Source organism: Haliotis cracherodii, unplaced genomic scaffold, assembly GCF_022045235.1.
Source record: "Haliotis cracherodii isolate W230 unplaced genomic scaffold, xgHalCrac1.p SCAF_12, whole genome shotgun sequence".
Lineage (NCBI taxonomy): Eukaryota > Metazoa > Mollusca > Gastropoda > Lepetellida > Haliotidae > Haliotis > Haliotis cracherodii.
In genome coordinates, this window is record NW_027266267.1 from 16,938,037 (window position 1) to 16,959,884 (window position 21,848).

Here is a 21,848-nt window from a genome sequence, read left to right on the forward strand (position 1 = left end):
ACAAGGAAGCTGCCTAAAATTTATACACATAAATTTGGTAGGTTGTAATTATGGAATTTGCATTTTGTTTTCCTTCATTTGAACCGATTCGTTCTTGTTTCTCTACGTCTTGGTTGGGAAATTCTTCAATGCGCGATAGACGTTGTTTTCACAGGTCTTTTCCTTTGTAAGCGTGTATATATTACCGTTAATTTGTAAAATGTGATTCTCTCAGGCAATTTATTATGTAGGATTAGAAGCCAAACAACATAGAAATGTACTTTTCAACGTAACATTTTCAGTCTCTTGGTGATGACATTAAACATCAAAATGTTTGGAATTCGTTATCATAATAATAGAGATGGAAATGTTTTTCAGTCACTTTGTAAAATAACTGAATATCTAGACGTTTAATAAATATGTTACACATTTTGACAGTAAAAAAATATACACACTATAAAAAAAGCAATGCTCAGGTGAAATATTTACTTTGTGTTGCAAGTCAAAATAGTGTTAACGAAAATCGCAAAATTACCAAGCAAGTGACTTATCAAAACTTCGTCACCATTGCCGATGCTACCCATGAAGATACCTACATTTCCTTATTATCTTGAAAACTGTATTTCATTTTGTTGATCAATGTGACCATACGCCCTTATTATTACTACCCATAAACATGACTAATGCGCTTACGAATGGCGCAGCAGAGGTCGCGAACTAGTCTAGATTTCTGCTGTACATCCGGGTACTCACTGGGAAAAAACAATAACAAAGGCAACAACCAGTCCCGGGGAATTTCGTTAGATCAGTGCCCCTTTAACATGAATACCTCACTCAGAAACAGTATACTGACATCAAACTGACCAGTCCTTGTTAAAGCACCTTAATGCCAAGTGCCAGCCATGGTAACATGATGTACCTTCTTTTTTAACATCTTTTGGTATGAGGTGGCCGCTACCACTTGAGCACAGAGGCAATCGAGCCTAACTGCGAACCAATCTCATAAGAGTCAGATCTTAGGTCTCGCTATCGCTTAACAAAGATCTGACAGCATCCAATTATGGGTCACGTCAGAACGACCTTTCATCCAACCAATCAAAGTGTCGCTTACCAGATCATGAAAGTGACAGTCAGAATGTGTTTTCTGATCATGCAACCTCAAAAATGTTAACTTGGGGTAACGACAGTTACGGCCCGTACAACGGATTCTGTCAAAATTATCGTCTATCTCACGTTTCTGTGGGATAAACATTTGAATGGAGGCGTTGCACAGTACGTGGGAAGCACTGTCATATAATCTCAACCATTTATTAGACATTCCGGAATGTCTGTTTGTTCAGTTTTTTTTATATTTTAATTGAGAACTGTGTCATCATACTTATCAAGCGTAGTCTGAAATGGAAGTCACCAGGTTGGAACGAGTGCCATAAAGCTCAAGAAAGCTGCTTTCTAATTGGTTGATGTCAACTTCTTGTTAGTCATTTCAGTGGTCGGTCAAAGTTCGCGAAAGGATGTGACCTGTAATGGGATATCCTCAGTCTTTGTTTAGCGGCAGCGAGAACTTAGATCTGATTTATATGAGATTGAACTGTGAACATGTACAGTACACCGTTAACAATTTGCATCCGAGTACAATACTTTTCATGCATTTGATCCAATATACACAACCTGGTAGGATTTTCCTGCACGCATCAAAAAGTGATATTCTCTGGGCTATCTCCAACAACCATCCATGTGGACATTGTGACATTTGTCACTGTTTAGTGTTAAGAGGTGGGAAGGAGAGTTCAAGAGGGAAAGAGAGAGAGTCTTAAGGATGATCCAAGTTCAGGAACACCTTTAACTGCAACCACCAAGGAAAATATCGATATGATTATGGATGATCGACTCACCACATGTCACATAACCAATACAGTAGGGATCTTCCACAAGAAGGTTGAGAACGTTCTGAGGAATGAACTGGTCATGGTCAAGTTTTCAGCTCACTGGGTTCCAAGTATTCTGGCTCCTGATCAGAAATGGTCCAGGAGCATCATCGCTTAAGAGAAATTAAATAATTTTGAAGCATACCCAGCTGAATGTTTTGAGTGATTTGTAACCATGGATGCATCTTGGGTTCATCACTATCAGCCAAAGACTAAGCAACAGTCAAAGCAGTGGAAACATCTCCGAAGAAGGCAAAGTCTGTTCTATCAGTTGGCAATCCTACTGGTGGACTATCTCCTGAAAGGTCAGACCATTAATGGTCTATAATATGCTAATCTGCTTAGGCAACTGCGTGAGAATATCAAGGCTAAGCATCGTGGAAAACTGACTAAAGGTGAGTTGTTCCACCAGGAGGTGACTAACAGGATCGGGTGGTCAGGCGTACATGGATGTTCATGATTTCAGACTGGATTATTTACAGTCACGTAGCTGGAATAACAAACAAACACCTGTGCACGTCTGCTGTTGCCATGTCTGCAATGCATGCCTGTGGCTTTGATGTCATTGAACATCCTCCCTATTCACCAAATTTCACACCGTCAGATTTCCAACTCTTTCCAAACTTGAAGAAAGTTCAGGTGAAATAGGGATTAACATGTGCGTGTGTGCAAATATTAGTCCTAACTAATGCCGATCTTATAGTGCTAGCCCTCTGAGATACCATGCTGCAGTTAAACATGAATACCCCACTCAGATGCAGTAAACTGACTCCGAGCCGACCAGTCCTTGTATTAGCCCCATAATGCCGAGCGCCAGGCAGGGTAAAAACAAGTACCATCTTTACTGTCTTTTGGTATGATGTGGCTGGGGATTGCACGTCGGACCATCTGTTCTCTGGACGGGTGCTCTACCACTAGATCACAGAGGCGATCCTTGAAGAAAGAACTGCTTGTCAAGCATTATGCAAATGATGATGACATCATTTCTGCAATAGCGGACTGTTTATATCACAAGGAGGAATGCAGGCACTCCAGCATCTTTGACAGATGTGTGAGGCCCTAGGAGAGGGTTATGTTGAAAATTTATTAGCAATCAAGTTGATCAACTCCATCATAGTAAGGCTCTGAACTTTTCAGCCACACCTCAAATGGTGGCACATGGCTCTGTGTGTTGTACCCAGAAGGATAAGATGTTAATGTGACAGTTAACCTTCCAGCGCCTCATGAGGCAGCTTTGGTTGTTTACTTCCAGGGAACCGAGAATGACACTCGATTGTTGCCTTTCCTCCTAAATGTTGGCCTGGGTTGTACTTGACTCTTGATTCTACATTGGTTACAATATAGGCCAGTGATTCTATTTGACTGCCAAACTATCGGCCATTCCTAGATTCTGATAGTTTGATAATGAATAAACCTACCCCATTCAATTTCATCAGCTATCTCTATATAGGAGAAAAACACACTTGTGTTTTTGTGTATTGTTTACTCAAAAAGGGATCTATTTTGCAATTGTCAGCAACAAACTATAGCCCATCGGGATTTTAATGTGTGTGCTCTTTGAAAACTTTGTTGTGCTAGTGTTAACATGGCATGGCCTTGAATGAACTCTGGGAACCTTGAGTTCATTTGTTCATTGAATCAAGAACTGTGCAAGAATAGAAAAATAGTTAATGCCAGAATGTGAAACACTACAAGTATGAGTTCGTTGTCAGAGTTGATCATCATTCAATAAGACTGAAGCAAGACTTTTACCGTTTTTGACGTAATAAGCGCACAGGGCGCTCTCAAAATTAGAAATAGGGGGCTTGCATTAGAGTTTTTTTTTTGGTAAAAAAAACAGAGTTGAAAGATAAATTTCGTGGTTTATGCTGACAGCCTGAAATGTTTATGTATGACGGATATATTTTTCCAGAATTTAATTGCCCATAATTAGGGTTCATATAACATACGAGTGCGTATTATTCACGAAAAAATAAGTCTTGTGTACATTGATCAATCAGAAGGGGTGCCAATTGGGATGGTTCACTAGCCAATATATTAGCAAATATCGCCATGGGCGCTTATTTCGTCGAATACGGTACTTTGATGATGTCATCATAAAGGCAACATGTTATGACATCCACAGCACCAAGGTTATAATACGAGGGGTGTTCATTAAAGATTTCCCCTAAACCACTTAGGGTTTTCATATTTGGTTGAAATTTCACATGTGTAATGATACATGTTTCTATGGGTTATGTCTGAATTTGCAGTACCAAACTTTTAATCTTACCACTTTTACAGGTGTTATGATCGAGTAGGGTGTGACAATGGAGCCAGTAGAATACCGAGCAGTGATTAGGTTTTTATATTTGAAAGGTTGCACACCAAAAGAAACTTTCGATGAAATGAAAGCAACTTATGGGGAAGATGCCCCATCATATGACGTTGTTAAACACTGGCATCGCCAGTTCAAGTGTGGTCGGACATCTGTGAAAACAGCTGCCATTCCTGGTCACCCCCATTCAACCATTGATGAGGACACTATCCATCAAGTGGAGACTGCCATTTTGGCAGACCGACGTATAACTTTTCGCCAGTTAGCACAAGATGTCAAGATCAGTGTAGGGTCTGTGGAAAAAATCATCCATGACAATTTGAACATGCATAAGGTGTCTGCACGATGGATTCCCAGGTTGCTCACACCTTTCCAAAAGCAGGAACGAGTCAGTTGCTCAAAGGATCTTTTGGACATGTGCCAAAAAAAACCAGGCAAACTTTTTTGACAGACTTATCACACAGAATGAAACATGGGTCCATCACTATGATCCTGAGACTAAAGTTCAGTCGATGCAAAGGAAGCATGTGGAGTAACCACCCCCAAAGAAGGCATGTGTCCAACCCTGTGCAGGCAAGGTCATGTTCAAGGTGTTTTGGGACCAGCACGGAGTAGTGATGATGGATTTCTTGGCAAAGGGTACCACAATTACAGGAGCCTATTATACTTCACTGCTTCAAGCTTAAGAGGCGTGGCATGCTGACCAAGGGTGTCCGTCTCCTGCAAGACAATGCTCCAGTACACAACTCTCATGTTGCCCAGACAGAAGCGCAGTCCTGTGGCTATGAAATCCTTCCACATCCTCCTTACTCTCCTGACCTTGCACCATCTGACTTCCACCTCTTTCCAACCATGAAGTCATTTCCGAAAGGAAAACGTTTCACAGTTGATTTAACACTGATTTCTGAAGTCAAGTCCTGGTTTAAGAGGCAAAATGAGGGGTTTTACAAGCAAGGTCTCCATAGTTGCATAAAATGATGGGAGAAGTGTGTAACTCTTCGTGGTTCCTATGTGGAGAAAGACTAATACCTATGGCAAGTTTCATTCCACTAGGTCCATCGGAAGTGGGTCAGGGGAAATCTTTAATGAACACCCCTCATACAACTCAGGTGCTTTTCCCTCAATTTTTATACCAATGACACCACTCCACCCTCTTCCAAGACTCAATACTTGATGAATCATTGAAGTTTTAAACATGAATAATTTATAAATCAATCAGATTGGCTTACAAGCAACTGAAGCTTATCACGTGAAGTCACTCAAATAAGATACGTGCAAGAAACATTTTGAAATAATTTGGTAAACGGATTCTGATGACTACTTTATTACACTACATATGGGGATAGAACTGCAAGTTTGTAAAATAACTGAAATATTTAGTGAAAATTTTACGCATAGACCGTAACATATATATACTCTTAAAAACAGTAGGGGATCACGAAATATTTATGTTAATACCAGGTATTAGAAAATAGATAAGTGTTGATGAGAAACATTCTATGCAAGAACGTTCATGTCTGTAAAACTCACACCAAAACACATCCGATAGATTGCACATGACACACGCAGTAGGGCGAAACATGTGCGTAAGATGTCATTCCTGATTTTGTCAATCTTATTGATTCTGCTTATCATACAGTTGTGAGTTTATACTTGATTTCATTCACTGCTTGTGCATGAAATAGCGATGCGGCATCTAGCTGCAACGCGCAAAGGTTCCACGTTGCAATTGGCATGCTGGAAACTGGCAGAAGCCAGCGTGCAGCGGCAAATACATTCAATGTTTCCATGGCCAGCAATGAGCCAAGACCTTTCCCCCATTGAACACGTCTGGGAAACTATAGGGAGATGTGTGCGTCAACAACATAGGCCACCAACCACGTTGGCCAGGTGCTGCAAGTGGAGTTGGACAAACTCCCTCAAATAGCCATTGGGAGACTCATACGCAGAAAGCCTCGTTGAGTGAATGAATGTTTGACAAATCATGGCAGTATAACTCACTACTGATCCACAAAGGTCAACTTTGAAATTTCCCATCTTACCCCTATCATCCTTCATGATCGTTGGTAGTCATAACATCTACTGTCATACTTCACTACCGGTTGTAATGTGTTCCCAATTCATTCACCACTACCATACAACTTTTACCAGAAACCAATATCTCTTACAATTTTGAAACTTTAAGTTATTTCCAAGTATCACCTATTTGATTTTTAAGATTTTAAGAGTGTGCATGAAATATCTATATAGATAGATATATATATATACAAACAAGTGATACATATATCCATATAGCTGGAATATTGCCGAGTGCGGCGTTAAACAACAAACCAACATACATACATGTATATCCAAGTGATTTCAGATTTTATTCATGCCTGTCAAAATTCCTTTATCCACACAAGATCTTTCGCCGTTCAACAGCTCTTCAGGTGCAACACAGTAGTATTTCTGGCATCATAATGCCTATGATGAAACAGTGACAATAGATGGAAAAGTAAATCGTAGTCCTAGGCAACAGCCAACGTTATATCTTTGACATCATAAAGCCTTTGACGTCATAGTCAGTGATAATAGTGGGAGGCATAAATGCATTATGGTGTTAGTACACAAATACACATTGAGGTACGTTTTGAAAATTATATATGGAATTCTGTTTGGGTTTCAAAAGCCTAATCAACATCTGATCTTTTTCCATTTGTAAATGTTTGTCATTCTTGAACAATTCATAAAACGGAAAGACAGTACAATGGCCATTCCCGCATTCATCAATGTGTTTGCTTACATTCATACAACGTACATTTGGATCTCAAATTTGCTGTCTGTGTACAGTGATTCGGTCTTTTAGTTGCATACCTTTTTTCCAATGTAATGCTCACCACATCCCGCACGTTAAAACATATTTAACATCTTTACTGCTACAGTTCAAGTTGTTTTTGACAGTAAATTGCTTATCTTCACAAAATAAAAAATGTTCTGCCTTCAATTATTATTGGGCAAGTTCAACATAAAGGTGTGTGACATTTTGTTACAATGCTGGTATTTGTATTTTGTGAGTATTTGGATGGACAAGAATTTTTTTGAGATTTTTTGGCTGTATAGTGCTGTGTATAAGTTTACGCTTAGATGAAAAACAACAACATAGTTTCACTAAGCTGTAAAATTGAAAGATTGCCTTTAATAAAGGTGCACTATTTCATAGTTGCTAGTATTATAGGTACACACAAATGGAAGAATGTCCATGTCTGTATCTTTTGTTATCATCAATGTTTCTCGTGGAATTTTCATTGCAATATTTACACCGTCTTTGACCACTCCACATGGATATCCTTGGAGTTGGAGTCTTTAATTCTTCTAATCTTCGGTTTCTGAAATGAACTGTCTTCATGTTCTTAGCGTGTTTATTCTTCCATAATTTAAGAATGTAGATACATATGGCCAGTTCAGTTATACATGACTTAATTGCTTATCAGATTTGTCAGAAACTTTGTTAAAAGAACAATGTACCTCAAAGTAACGTCATTAAACTCTCGCAAATAAAAAAAAGATATGACCCGCAAGTGCCGTCTTCAGAAACAACACTTTGTGTGATTTGTTGATTCAGTAGTCGAAATAACAATGAGTAACACGATCAGGCTTCCTCATGTCAAACTTATAAATTTCCTTTTGCCTTATATCGTGACTCATATGCACAGAAATTACAACACATAGAACTTTATCAAATTTCGCGAGAATGTATCGCGATTATTTTACATTTGATTGGCTCATAGTTTGCCAGCGTCCCAGATCGACAATCTAATTTGCATACAACTGTACTCATCAACCAATGAGATTAATACATGCCAAGCTCAGAAAGGTCAACAACGACAACAAAACTCATTTCATTCACAAATTGTAGTAAAACGTTATAGTGCTTCCAAATATGGTATACATTTCATGGAATGGAATAATGTGAACATTTCTTGGAAATTTTAGAGGCAAAGTAATGGGACTGTCAACAGACTACCGCAGACAGAAAAAAACCAATATATCTTATTGAAATCAGGGGCAATCATGTTGCGTCAGGATAATGCACTTGATATATTTCTTTGGTGTAACAAAAATCGCACCAAATGCTTAGAAAGCCTGCATCAAAACGAAGCCTGAGAACTGGTTGGATTGAACACGTCGTCAACTGGTCAAGCTACCGATTAAATTTAAATATCTGTTTGCATTTATCTGAGGTGATCTTTGAACGAAAGTGATATGGGTAGATTGTGCTAGGTATATTCTTGGAGAAGGAAAATGCAAACGGAAATTAAGCAAGCTGTACGTATAAGAAACTTATTAATTATTTATTGTTTTAAAATATTTGGTTTTCTAAATAACATTGATAAAAATAAAAGTTGGAAATTATCTTATCTTCACTATTTTAAAAATCTCCCCCATTTTGAAGTCAAATTTGCCACATTGTCATGAGGGGTTGACAGGTCTGGGGGTTGTCTGTTGATAAGGAGGTTGTGTAGGTAACATGTAGGGTTGAGATATGATATCATCCACTTTCATCTTGGCATTGGTGAGGAGGGGAGTGCAGAGTTCACAATGATTTTCCTCTGTGCAGGTGACATTTCTGTTATTTCTGCTATCACTGGAACAACTAATTATTGTATAGTTTACAGTGAAGAGGACTTCTGTTAAAAATCTGAAAGTTTAGTTTAGTGTGACTGCAACCAATATACAGGATTTATGGAAATGATGTAATAGAGGTAGAGGATTCGTAAGAATTATGTTATTTCATACTTTGATAGAGTCCCAAAGTATCAATGAGGTATCACAAAATGCTCAGAGAAGAAACACACCGGATCATCATGATCATATCCAAATTATGGATAGTTTGCTTTTATGACAAATGATTTGGATTAACACATTCTGTAAGTTCTGTACTCTGAATAAGGGTGAGCTTCTGTACTCTGGTTCTCTTATGATATCATAGCTTATATTGTATATAGTCCAGTCCATGAATGTTAATATGACACTTCCATCAAATTAATGTCATATATTTGCATAATTAATGTTTATTATTCAATAATTCAAACTTGTTATATTTCATAACACTGAAACATATTCATAAAATAGACATCTTGTTTTAATATATCTCATATTCAGTTGAACAGACAGTAAGTACACTGCAATGGATGAAAAAAGACTGATTTTCATAATAAAATTCCTTTGAATTTTTACACCTAACTCATCTCCATATATCTCGGTAGAGCTACACATAAAGTAATAAGAACTGAAGGACAGCATACTAGCTGTGTCTCTACCAGGTTGTAATTATTTCACTTCCTCCCTAAATATGTATCATCTCATACTTTTTGTCATATTATGAGCGTGCAAAGAAAATAAATACAATCAGAACAGACATTCTGAACAAGCAGAGAACCCTTTAGGTTTTATGATCCTAAATACTTTGAACTTTTTCTGTCTGTTTAGGTACTGCTCCAACAAAACCAACACAACCCTGGGCGCCGTTTCTTTCCATTCCAGCAGTCATAATCGTTATTGTCATAATCGCAGTCATAGTCAGAAAACGTGTAAATTGCAAGAAAACAAAACCTGAAAAAAGAATCACACATGGAAATGTCTATACAGTGATCCCTCATAGTATTCTTATCATTATCATTACTGTGTACATATTCAGAAGAAAACAGGAATCAGATAAACACAGGGATCAAAACACTACATCTGGAAATGTCAAAATTGAGCTGACCGGAAATATTAGCAATCCAGATGAATCAAGAAAAGATAAAACCACATCTGGAAATGTCAATATTGCGAAGACTGGAAAAGGGGGCAATCTAGATGAATCAGGAAAAGATAAAACCACATCTGGAAATGTCAATATTGCGAAGATTGGAAAAGGGGGCAATCTAGATGAATCAGGAAAAGATAAAACCACATCTGGAAATGTCAAAATGGAGCTGACCGGAAATATCAGCAATCCAGATGAATCAGGAAAAGATAAAACCACATCTGGAAATGTCAATATTGCAAAGACTGGAAAAGAGAGCAAGCCAGATGCATCAGGAAAAGATAAAACCACATCTGAAAATGTCAAAATTGAGCTGACCGGAAATATTAGCAATCCAGATGAATCAGGAAAAGAAAAAAACACATTTGGAAATGTCAATATTGCGAAGACTGGAAAAGGGGGCAATCCAGATGCATTAGGAAAAGATAAAACCACATCTGGAAATGTCAAAATGGAGCTGACCGGAAATATTAGCAATCCAGATGCATCAGGAAAAGATAAAACCACATCTGGAAATGTCAAAATTGAGCTGACCGGAAATATTAGCAATCCAGATGAATCAGGAAATGATAAAACCACATCTGGAAATGTCAATATTGCGAAGACTGGAAAAGGGGGCAATCCAGATGCATCAGGAAAAGATAAAACCACATCTGGAAATGTCAAAATTGAGCTGACCGGAAATATTAGCAATCCAGATGAATCAGGAAATGATAAAACCACATCTGGAAATGTCAATATTGCGAAGACTGGAAAAGGGGGCAATCCAGATGCATTAGGAAAAGATAAAACCACATCTGGAAATGTCAAAATGGAGCTGACCGGAAATATTAGCAATCCAGATGCATCAGGAAAAGATAAAACCACATCTGGAAATGTCAAAATTGAGCTGACCGGAAATATTAGCAATCCAGATGAATCAGGAAAAGAAAAATACACATCTGGAAATGTCAATATTGCAAAGACTGGAAAAGGAGGCAATCCAGATGCATCAGGAAAAGATAAAACCACATCTGGAAATGTCAAAATTGAGCTGACTGGAAATATTAGCAATCCAGATGAATCAGGAAAAGATAAAACCACATCTGGTAATGTCAATATTGCGAAGACTGGAAAAGGGAGCAAGCCAGATAAATCAGGAAAAGATAAACCCACATCTGAAAATTTCAAAATTGAGCTGACCGGAAATATTAGCAATCCAGATGCGGAAGGACAAGATATCACCTTTTCTGAAGTTTCAATTTTGTGCTGACTGGAAATAGGATCAATCCAGATGCGTCTGGACCAGATATCACCATATCTACATATTGATATTGTATTCTTGTATTACTAGAAGTAATTTGTATACAAATAAATAAATATATATGTTTGCCATAAGATTAAAATGTTTACATTTAATATTCTATTATCAAGTCGTTGGTCATGCTCTACAACATGAAGAGCATGTATAACCAGGGTATTTTTGAAAAAGGGTTTTTAATATTAACTTAAAACATAGTTTATTAAATTCTATCAGGCTTTGGGTAAGAATACAGATTATAGGAGAGAAGTGACTGTACAGGGTGAGGGAACCACCAACAGGTCAAAAGGTTATCGATTTTGCTTCTCTGGGAAATAGAAATGGCTTTTAGCCGAAATTACCAAGATTGCTGGAATTAGAAATGACTGTTTGGGGGATTCGTTATCAAATTCAGTCTGACAGAGTATTTGGTTTTCATCATAAAGTTATTTGAATTATGAGTATGTCCGGGTTGACCAATGACTTTAGGAAAGTAATTGAGTGGTTTAGTCAAGAGGAGTTTGATAGTAAAACTGATTGGAATGGAATGGACTCATTTCTCATGATGTCAAATATGATTTTGGTGGGAGGAGCTAAAATTATCATCGATAGTATTTTGTTAGTTGTCCGGGAGTGGTGAGGGGGTTCTCTCTGTAGATTGGGATCCTGGATCAGAAAAGTAGTAGATTTAACAACTGATCAGAAATGCTATCAGGCTCTTCAATGCATTATTTAAGTATGTGTTGTATGTAAGTATTACAGGCTACAAGAAAATAACTGAGGACCTTGTGTACTGGAGCACCCAAGCTGACTTGTACTTTGAGAGAGCTACATCATCCCCAGAACCAAGGAGGGTTAACCAGAACAAGTGACCAAAGGTAGAAGGGTACAGTACCCGACTCCGAAGGTTACAAATGGCGGAGTTGCTTTAAGATCACTGTACTGTGCTAATCTCATGAAAACAAGGAGCGAGAAAATTTACAGTGAAAAGAGAACTGGTTCCTGACAGAAGGCGAGTCTGTAAGGTAGTGTGCTTTTAAGACTTTTGTGCCAATGCTCAAGACAATTTGTTTCATGAAGACCAACCACAGGAAGAAATCAAGACTTAAGAACTTATGGACGAACCATATCTTACGTTTATCTGACTGTGGAAGTGTGAATGTAGTTCTACTTCAGCCATGCATCCGTGTGTATTAGACAGGCTTCATTAAGGAGGGTTATTCACTTGCTTGCCAGGCCTCACAGAGGAAAGTTGTACAGTGCCCTATGTGACTCAGGTGCAAGTTTTAGCTGCATGAATTCAAATGTATTCTCCTCTATTGGAGGTGAGAGTAGATTTCCTATAACAAAATAAGGTGCAAGGACATTGGTTGGTACAGATGGGAAACCTTTAGATGTGTTATGCATGTCTACAATTCCTCTTATGGTTGATCAGCTATGTGTTGTACTGGACTTTCATGTCGTTTCAGCCTTATCAATTGATGTCTTGCTTGGTTTAGATTTCTTGAGAAGCCAGAAGGCTAACAGTAACATGAAGAAATACGTCTGTTTTCGAAGCTTCGTATTAGAAAGTTTATTTTTTCATCTACACTAACCTCGCCAAATCTTTTTCGTCGCTGTAAGTTTGTCACATGCTTTCTTGCCGATATATCTGCTATGAGGGTGGTGATTGGTCAAACTCGAGTACATGACCTAAGGCTGACAATCAAATTACAGCAATGGCACGTATGTAATCAAAGATTTTGACGAAAGATTTTTGTTATTCTGAACATTTCAAGCAGGAAACTCATGATCTACATTAAAAACATGGAACTTCGTGGATGTATCGTTCTAGGTTAGGAGCTGTGAAAAAGATTTTTCAGGCATATTGGAAACATCGTATCCGAGCCGAGAAATCGAGGCGAGGAAAGCCGAGATGTCATTTGATTTACATTATACACGATCGCACGAAAAGATGGAAATAATAACTTAGCTGTAATTTCGACAACTTATAGATATAATTTGGTTGATGTTATTTATTACTTTGTATACTAGATTTAAAGATTTGCTTGAAACGTCTTTGTTTTGCTCTTTGACATGTTCGATGTGGACCGTACGTTGTCGAAGTGTGTGTCCGAGAATTTTATTTTCAATAACATCGCGGGAAATAGTGAATCATTTAATCTTTCGATAAAAAATGATAAATTGAAATGGAATACGTATTTTAGACATTGTGAAATGTGATTGATTTAATAAATGAATGATATGACAGGTGGGTTCATAAAATTATATAGATCTACCCTTTATTTTGACGTGACTACGACATGGCTGGTCTACCGGCCTACGGTGTTGAAAGAGTATATTGGCTCTTCAAGCAAACTTTCTTGAAACCTATTTTTCTTTTGACAAAGTTTCGGGGATGCCATTTGGACTTTAGTCCTTGACATTGACAAAATACAGTTAACAAGGTCTGCGATTGGCTTACGTTTCTATTTCCGTTTTGTAAACCAATCAGCGATGCCATTACGGACACGACTTGGAAGAGAAACGTCATCGGATACCTCTCAGTTTCCCGCGTTCCCGCCGTAATCTGGCTTGCATCGGAACCCCGCGAATATTGGATACACATTATCACATGGGTTTAGGGAGCGAGAGAAACACGAAACAAAACAACAATAAGTTATGCGTGAGTGAAGTTTTTTCAAAATAAAAAACGAGTAAGGGGACGCATGAAGGTTGTTTTTTTTTAGTCCTATTTTTTTTCAGTGTATTTTTGTATATGGGACACCGTAAACGCAAACACTGAGGTATATGATGTACGGAGGACATGTTGATCCAAGTTACAATAACAAGTTGGTTTTAGTCCCAATTTATAGTGTCATGTGTCAAAGCAAATGGGTACCCAGATAGGAAATCAAGGATGATAATGAAAGCTGTAGAGGTCACATGCTTACGCTGTCATGAGATGATGAAAAGTTGTAGAGGTAACATGCCTACGCAGATATGAAATGATTGAAAGTCGTAGAGGTAACATGCCTATGCAGATATGAAATGATGGAAAGTCGTAGAGGTAACATGCCTACGCAGATATGAAATGATGAAAAGTCGTAGAGGTAACATGCCTTTGCAGATATGAAATGATGAAAAGTCGTAGAGGTAACATGCCTACACAGATATGAAATGATGAAAAGGACGTAGGGGTAACATGCCTACGCGGATGTGAAATGATGGAAAGCCGTAGAGGTAACATGCCTATGCAGATATGAAATGATGGAAAGCCATGATAGAGGTAACATGCCTACGCAGATATGAAATGATGGAAAGCCGTAGAGGTAACATGCCTATGCAGATATGAAATGATGGAAAGTCGTAGAGGTAACATGCCTACGCAGATATGAAATGATGGAAAGCCATAGAGGTAACATGCCTACGCAGATATGAAATGATGAAAAGGACGTAGAGGTAACATGCCTACACAGATATGAAATGATGGAAAGCCGTAGAGGTAACATGCCAATGCAGATATGAAATGATGGAAAGTCGTAGAGGTAACATGCCTACGCAGATATGAAATGATGGAAAGCCGTAGAGGTATCATGCCTACGCAGATATGAAATGATGAAAAGCCGTAGAGGTATCATGCCTACGCAGATATGAAATGATGGAAAGCTGTAGAGGTAACATGCCTACGCAGATATGAAATGATGGAAAGCCGTAGAGGTAACATGCCTGCACTGTCATGAGATGTTGATAAGCTGTGGAAGTAACATGCCCTTGCCGAAATAATGTCGACAAGAACGTAGAGGGAACATGCCTACGTGTATTTGAGAGTGATAAAACATATAGAAGACCGGATGCCGATGTTGTTTGAAAAGCTTGAGAGTTCAAGTCTAGATATGCCTGACAGTCTCTAGTTGTGAGGTAGATATGTCTCTACCTCAGGTTGCTGAGTATATTGAGGACAGTTGAAAAACTAACGATGAATTAACTCGGGACGAAGGGCAGAGGGTCGATTTGTCTCGTAGCCTGGGTGAAGACCTATGAATCTGTTGTGGGATGTAGATAATTGGCCAATCATATTTGTACAGAAGAGTTTTGCCAGGCCAGAAGGCTGTTGTATACCTCCTGTTGAGGAAAGGGAATGTTTCAAGAGAGTTAGGCAGAATATTAAAGAGTTTTTTTGTTTTTTTCATGAGTTAAGATGCTGACACAGACAGACACAATGAAAGGAGTGAAAAGGGACATACGGTTATATAATACTGGGATTGAAGTTGTAAGAAATCAGAAGCTGTTTAAAAAACAGGCCTTTAAACTTAAAAATATTCAGCTGACCCACAAGTACAGCATATTATTGACACATGAACTGAAACAGACATGGTATCATACGTTCACTACTGAACTGCCCAAGATCTCTAACTATCCGATTCTGTTCAGAGATATGTGTGGGAATATTAGTCTTCAGGCAAATTGCTCGTCCTGTGGTGAGAATATGAGGGCTATATCGAATTTTACTTATCACATACATGACGATACTTTAAAAGACTTGGTAGATGGGGTCACTTTGAACAAAAACATTATTCCTCAAGGTCCAATTCCTGGTTCTAAGACTCACTCCAAGAGAGCATTACCACCTTTAATCGGTGAATTCTCACACAATTTATTTGGTACCGCCCGTGACATGAACATAATACGACAATATATCAATATCTTATCAAAAAAGGAGAGCTGAAGACGCAGCTTTTAATGTGTCCCAAGATTACATTGGTTTGTAGGTGTCTAAAGCTAATGACAGAAGTTGAGGATTTCTCACCGTATATGACCACAAATAAGCCGACCCCGTAGATAAGCCGAGGTGTTAACTTGACCATAGAAATACGAAAGAAAATGATATGACCCGCAGATAAGCCGACCAGGAAGTGAAAAAAACACTGCTAAGTCGGACTGCAAGACATGTGCAGGTACCCGCAGATATTCAATAATAAAAGATGAAAAACTTTGTAATTATATTGAAAAAGTCATCATTATTTCTAATAAAGATTTAACAAACCAGTCATCCACTTTCGTAATGTGGGAAGTTGTTTCTCTTGTCTTTTTTTAATCTCATTACGATCGTTTTTTGTTGCCATCAACAACGAAGCGCCATTTTGTGAATCGGTGTATATTGAATTATGAACCCGTTTGAAAATGTACCAACAAATATAAACACGTATTTTTTCATTTTGAACTCATGATGAGAATGCTAATATTCCAACTTTTATACAGCTATATAGTAACACACCAATTTGCTTCAATTGAACTTCAAACATTGCCGCCACTATAGTATGTTAATCCAATTGAATTAAATAAACTATAAACAAATTAAATGACCATCACTTACTCACAGGCTTCTCAAGTTTATTAAACTAATCTCTCGAATACAAAGGAATTAAGCCCCTACTCCAAACACAACCACTAAGCAACCACAACTTGAAAGTGTTTGTGTGTAAACAACATAACAATGATACCAATCGGCCCCTTTATTATCAGTGCTCATTTCCTTGTGTACCGTGTTGCTTTTAAACAACAGGAAGCAATCACAGTGGTCACCGTTGGTGATGTGAAGGAAACAGCTGATCACATGTTTTTGCAAATGGCGAACAGAATAACTCGCCGTAACTGATGAACCTGCTAGTTATGATATTCCAGCTTTTAAAGTGGCTAATCATACCTTTTTTTTTAAATAATGGGTGATGATAAGCAAATGAGCAATAATATTCGTAGAGCTGTAAAACTCGCAAAATTAAACAAGATAACCTACACTGACCCAACCCATCCTATTTTCATGAATAACTACAGTTATTGAGACACAATGGCTATCAGGAAGCTCATACATATGATTTAGGGATGCTTCTTTGGACTCATACTTTTAACTATTGAAATGGATATCCGGTCAAGAAGGTAAAGTGAGCTAATTTTTACCAATAATAACCCGGCAGATATTAAAGCAATATTTGATATTAATATTCTATTCTATGCAGGAGTTTGGTTATCTTTGCCATGGCAGTGTACATTATTATGAAGAGAATGAGGAATTCTAAGACGTATTTGGAAATAGAACTGGCATCTTGAACTAAATTTACTCACTTTGCTTTGGCTATGATTCCAGTTAGTCCAATATATCCTAGAAGGTAAGGACCAAACATGATTCCACATTTGATCTCTATTGCAAAATGATTGGTGAGATTTGACATGATTCTGTCATGTGGCTCTAACAAGCCGAGTTTGGTAAATACCATCTTTAATGAGCGTATAGAGCTACCCAGGAAGGTATCTCTATAATGGGTTAAGGCAGGTAAACTGACCAGAATGATGGATGAGGACTATACATAGCAAGTGTTTCTCTGATACATGGGAACGTACAGTATCTCATAGTTGTTCATGAATCGGGTAGACCTTCTGCTCCAGTACCTTGCACCATCGCTACTCAAAACAGCTGCTTTTAGGGATGTAAAGTTAATAATTGAAATGTCGCAGTTTTAGAAATTCAAGTGACCTCAGACATACTAGTGTCCTCTTGTATAAATGTTGATGTTATACTGTATTCAAGATGTTACCTTTATTACATGTTTTATGCTTTTGTGCTTACCTATATGCAATCTGGAGATGTCTTCTACAATAACACTTGTGAGCAGTTTTACCATTAGGAATATACATGTTGTGGCATGTTTGATGACTTGAATATTTGTTGATAGATTGCACATGCGATCACTGCCCAATGAGACAATATTCTACATAGGTGCATGTTCAGTGATGTAACGATAAGTTGATGTTGTTTTGATGTTGAAAAAAAAGCTATTGTGATTGTTGAGACAGGTGAGGTGTTGTTTGTTTACTGTGTATAGATGTTGAAACTAAATTTCAACATTTACTTGAGAAATTATAAGAACAAACTGTTGTAATCCTATTTCCTATTTGATTTATAAATGACTGAATTTCGGACAATTAACCCTTTTGGACATTAGAGATTATGCAGTCAGAGATTTCACTGTCACATAATCATTTCTAAATAAACTTCCACATTTAATAGGACCATTTTGATCATCTGATATGGAGAACTTTTCCTCATTGGATCAAGACCATAAGAGTAAGAGTAAGTGGAATATATGTCATAGAACATTCGGACATGGAACATGTTCATGATACAGAATAGTAAGATTATGTATTGGATACTTAAAACTCTGAAACTGATCACCAGTTGTTTATTGGTGTTGTGATAATATTGTGATTTTGTTTTTCGCCTGAAGAAAAATGCTCATACGTCTTTATATTTTATAAGATCAAAATGAAAAGAAAATGTTTTATTACCAATCTGCATCTACCGAAAAAGCGAAAAATGTTACAAAGAAGAATTGTTTGATTATGCCTTTGAAATGCTTGACATCATTCTCAGATAGGTACAACCCTAGACAGATGCTATCTGAGATATTACATTGTAAAATTTCATTGTTTTTTTCTGGTCCTCAGATGCATACACACACCAGTTGCTACATATTGATATTGTATAATTGTATTACTAGAAGTAACGTGAATATGAATATATATGTATATAAATAAAAATTTGCCATAAGATTAATATGTTTACATTTAATATTCTATTATCAAGTCATTGGTCAATCACATGGGACATGCTCTACAACAGGAAGAGATTGTCAAACCAGGGTATTTTTGAAAAAGGGTTTTTAATATTAACTTCAAACGTAGTTTATTAAATTCTATCAACCTTTAGGTTAAGTACAGATGATATGAGAGAAGTGACTGTACAGGGTGAGGGAACCACCAACAGGTCAAAAGGTTATCAATTTTGTTTCTCTGGGAAATAGAAATGGCTTTTAGCCGAAATTACCAAGATTGCTGGAATTAGAAATGACTGTTTGGGGGATTAGTTATCGAATTCACTCTGACACAGTATTTGGTTTTCATCATAAAGTTGTTTGAATTATGAGTATGTCCGGGTTGACCAATGACTTTAGGAAAGTAATTGAGTGGTTCAACCAAGAGGAGTTTGATAGTAAAACTGATTGGAATGGGAATTGGGGTTCATAGGGAGGTGAGCGTTAGGACTCATTTCTCATGATGTCAAATATGATTTTGGTGGGAGGAGCTAAAATTATCATCAATAGTATTTTGTAGGGCTGTTACGATTCACTCTCGTATTCGGTGAATCGAACCGTATCCATTCATGAATTGAATTCGCTATTCGTGACCAATAGAATCGAATATTCATGAATATGCAGTCATGTTCATTTACATACCCATTTTCTAAAAATATCCATAAGGACATATTATATGCATAGATTTTGTGAAAGAAACATTCTTATAACAATTAATTTGACAGTAATCTGGTCACTGGTCATTGTTGCATTTGAGCAGATAATAGCACTTGGATAAGTGCAGTATATAAATGTAAAATATGTTAATAATTATCAAACCATGTCAAATAATTTGTGTTGCTTTTGTTTCACTGAAAATAACAATAATACATCAACTGCTGACTTGTTATTGTATTCGTAAATTAATATTCGTATTCGTTACTCTTTATTCGTGATATGAATCGTATTCGCCTCATAGTGTATTCGTTGCAGCCCTAGTATTTTGTTAGATGTCCGGGAGTGGTGCGGGGATTCAGAAACTTAGGGCTAAACAGAGAGGTCCTCTCTGTAGATTGGGATTCCGGATCAGAAAAGTAGTAGATTTAACAACTGATCAGAAATGCTATCAGGCTCTTCAATGCATTATTTAAGTATATGTTGTATGTAAGTATTACAGGCTACAAGAAAATAACTGAGGACCTTGTACATATTTACCATAACTTCTATCATCAAATTATCTGCATGTATTGGGACCCAATCACAAAAGGTATGGGTTTTTTTTTCATTTGGTTGCCGTATAAACCAAACTTGACTTGAAACTAGGAAAGAAATGGTTGAGCAACATTATGAAAGCTAGTCTATATGATAAATGTTTGATTTGATATATAGTCAAAAATGTTCTCGTAGCCCCAACTGTACACGGATGGCAGGCCACAGTTTTTGTCAATTTGACTAAAGTACTTTAGTTTAGTGTGTTAGTTGCCCTCCCTTTGGCTGGTCAAAACCAAAAGAGCCATTGCTTCACCTGTTGAAGCAACAGCTAGCAACCTACATCACTTCAATGAGGGGTCTTTCTTGTGTACTTAAATGCATGACCCTGTGACTCCCAGTAACCCTTATGCCAACTTTTGCAGTTGAAATAGTTTTGCACTTTTACCATGATCTTTAAATAATATCCTATTCTCATACTACTCGACTGATGAAGTTTAAATTTTGCATGCATGTTCCTTAATTAAGTCTGATGGAACACTTCTTATGTTGTTCAAATCAATGTCATTTTCAAATCAATGCCCCATGCTTAATGTATTTGCTAGACTTTGGACTCCACCACTGTTGCATGTGGGTTTCTCAACTATATGCTTGACAGATGTATATGTATACCAATGGGAATTTCCCTGACATATGATTGGATGACCTTGCTTGTCAAGATCATTTCCAATAAACAAGGTGTTCAAAATGCTAGTGTGCTGTAAATAAAAGCGACAAAGCAGAGTTGACTACAAGATTCTGATTATATCATAAGCATGTGTTTATAAATCACGTATTTTGCCCCAACAGTGCCCTTCACAAACACATGCTAAGGCAAGTCAATTGTCCACATGAAAAAAACATGTCAACCTATGGTACAAGTTAAAATAGGGAATAACATCGGACATAATTTTTGTCACTAATGCGTCAAATTTGGAAATGTCCTCTACATGTCTACAATTAAACTAATCATGAAATCACACAATTATTGCGTCAACCCCTGGCCTAACATGTGTCATGGAATTAATGTGAATAACCCTACCTTTAGATAACTGTTGGTAATCAGTATATGATAACACCAAGACTGCAGACTTAGAATTTCATGATGTAGTAAGGGGGTGATAGCAATTCAAGTGTATAATATCGTTTGCTATCTATGACATAGACCCAGTGTACCTTCAACTCATCAAAGTCCCCAATCAGCCATAATCCTGTTGTTTATATTACTGGCTTCACCCATTTGTTTATGTTACTGACTTTGCCGATAATTGTCTTTACATAAGAGGCTTCTCCACTGTATAACATTGCCTCCTACCTGTATATATACTTGTCAACCATGCTCTGTATGTCACTTGCTTAATAACGGTGTTAGAACCTACACCGAAACATCGCTCTTAATTGTAATAAAGAAGCTGTTCATCCAAAAATCTTATCCTTACTTACTACTCCAACTTCTAAATGCCTATCAAAGAAGTTATGTTGTTTGTTTGTTGCTTAACATCGCCCTTAGCGATATTCCAGCTACATGACGGCGTTCTGTAAATAATCGAATCCGGACCAGACAATCCAGTGTTTGACATCATGAGCATCGATCCACACAATTTTGATACGATGACATGCATCAACCAAGTCAGCAAGCCTGACCAAGCTATGTGCAGTGAACCTGACATGACAATATACTCCAATATGTCCAGATAAAAAT

General features: G+C 37.4%; 1 protein-coding gene across 1 annotated transcript in view; it reads left to right on the forward strand.

Moving 5' to 3' along the window:
* The window catches only part of LOC139458200 (uncharacterized), a 92,078-nt gene extending 71,211 nt beyond the window's left edge, over window positions 1-20,867 (forward strand). Inside the window, exon 3 of the mRNA XM_071239549.1 lies at window positions 9,694-20,867. Coding sequence (XP_071095650.1) covers window positions 9,694-11,264 — 1,571 coding nt within the window. The 3' untranslated portion in view covers window positions 11,265-20,867. The remainder of the gene's footprint in view (window positions 1-9,693) is intronic.
* The last annotated feature ends 981 nt before the right edge of the window (window positions 20,868-21,848 follow it).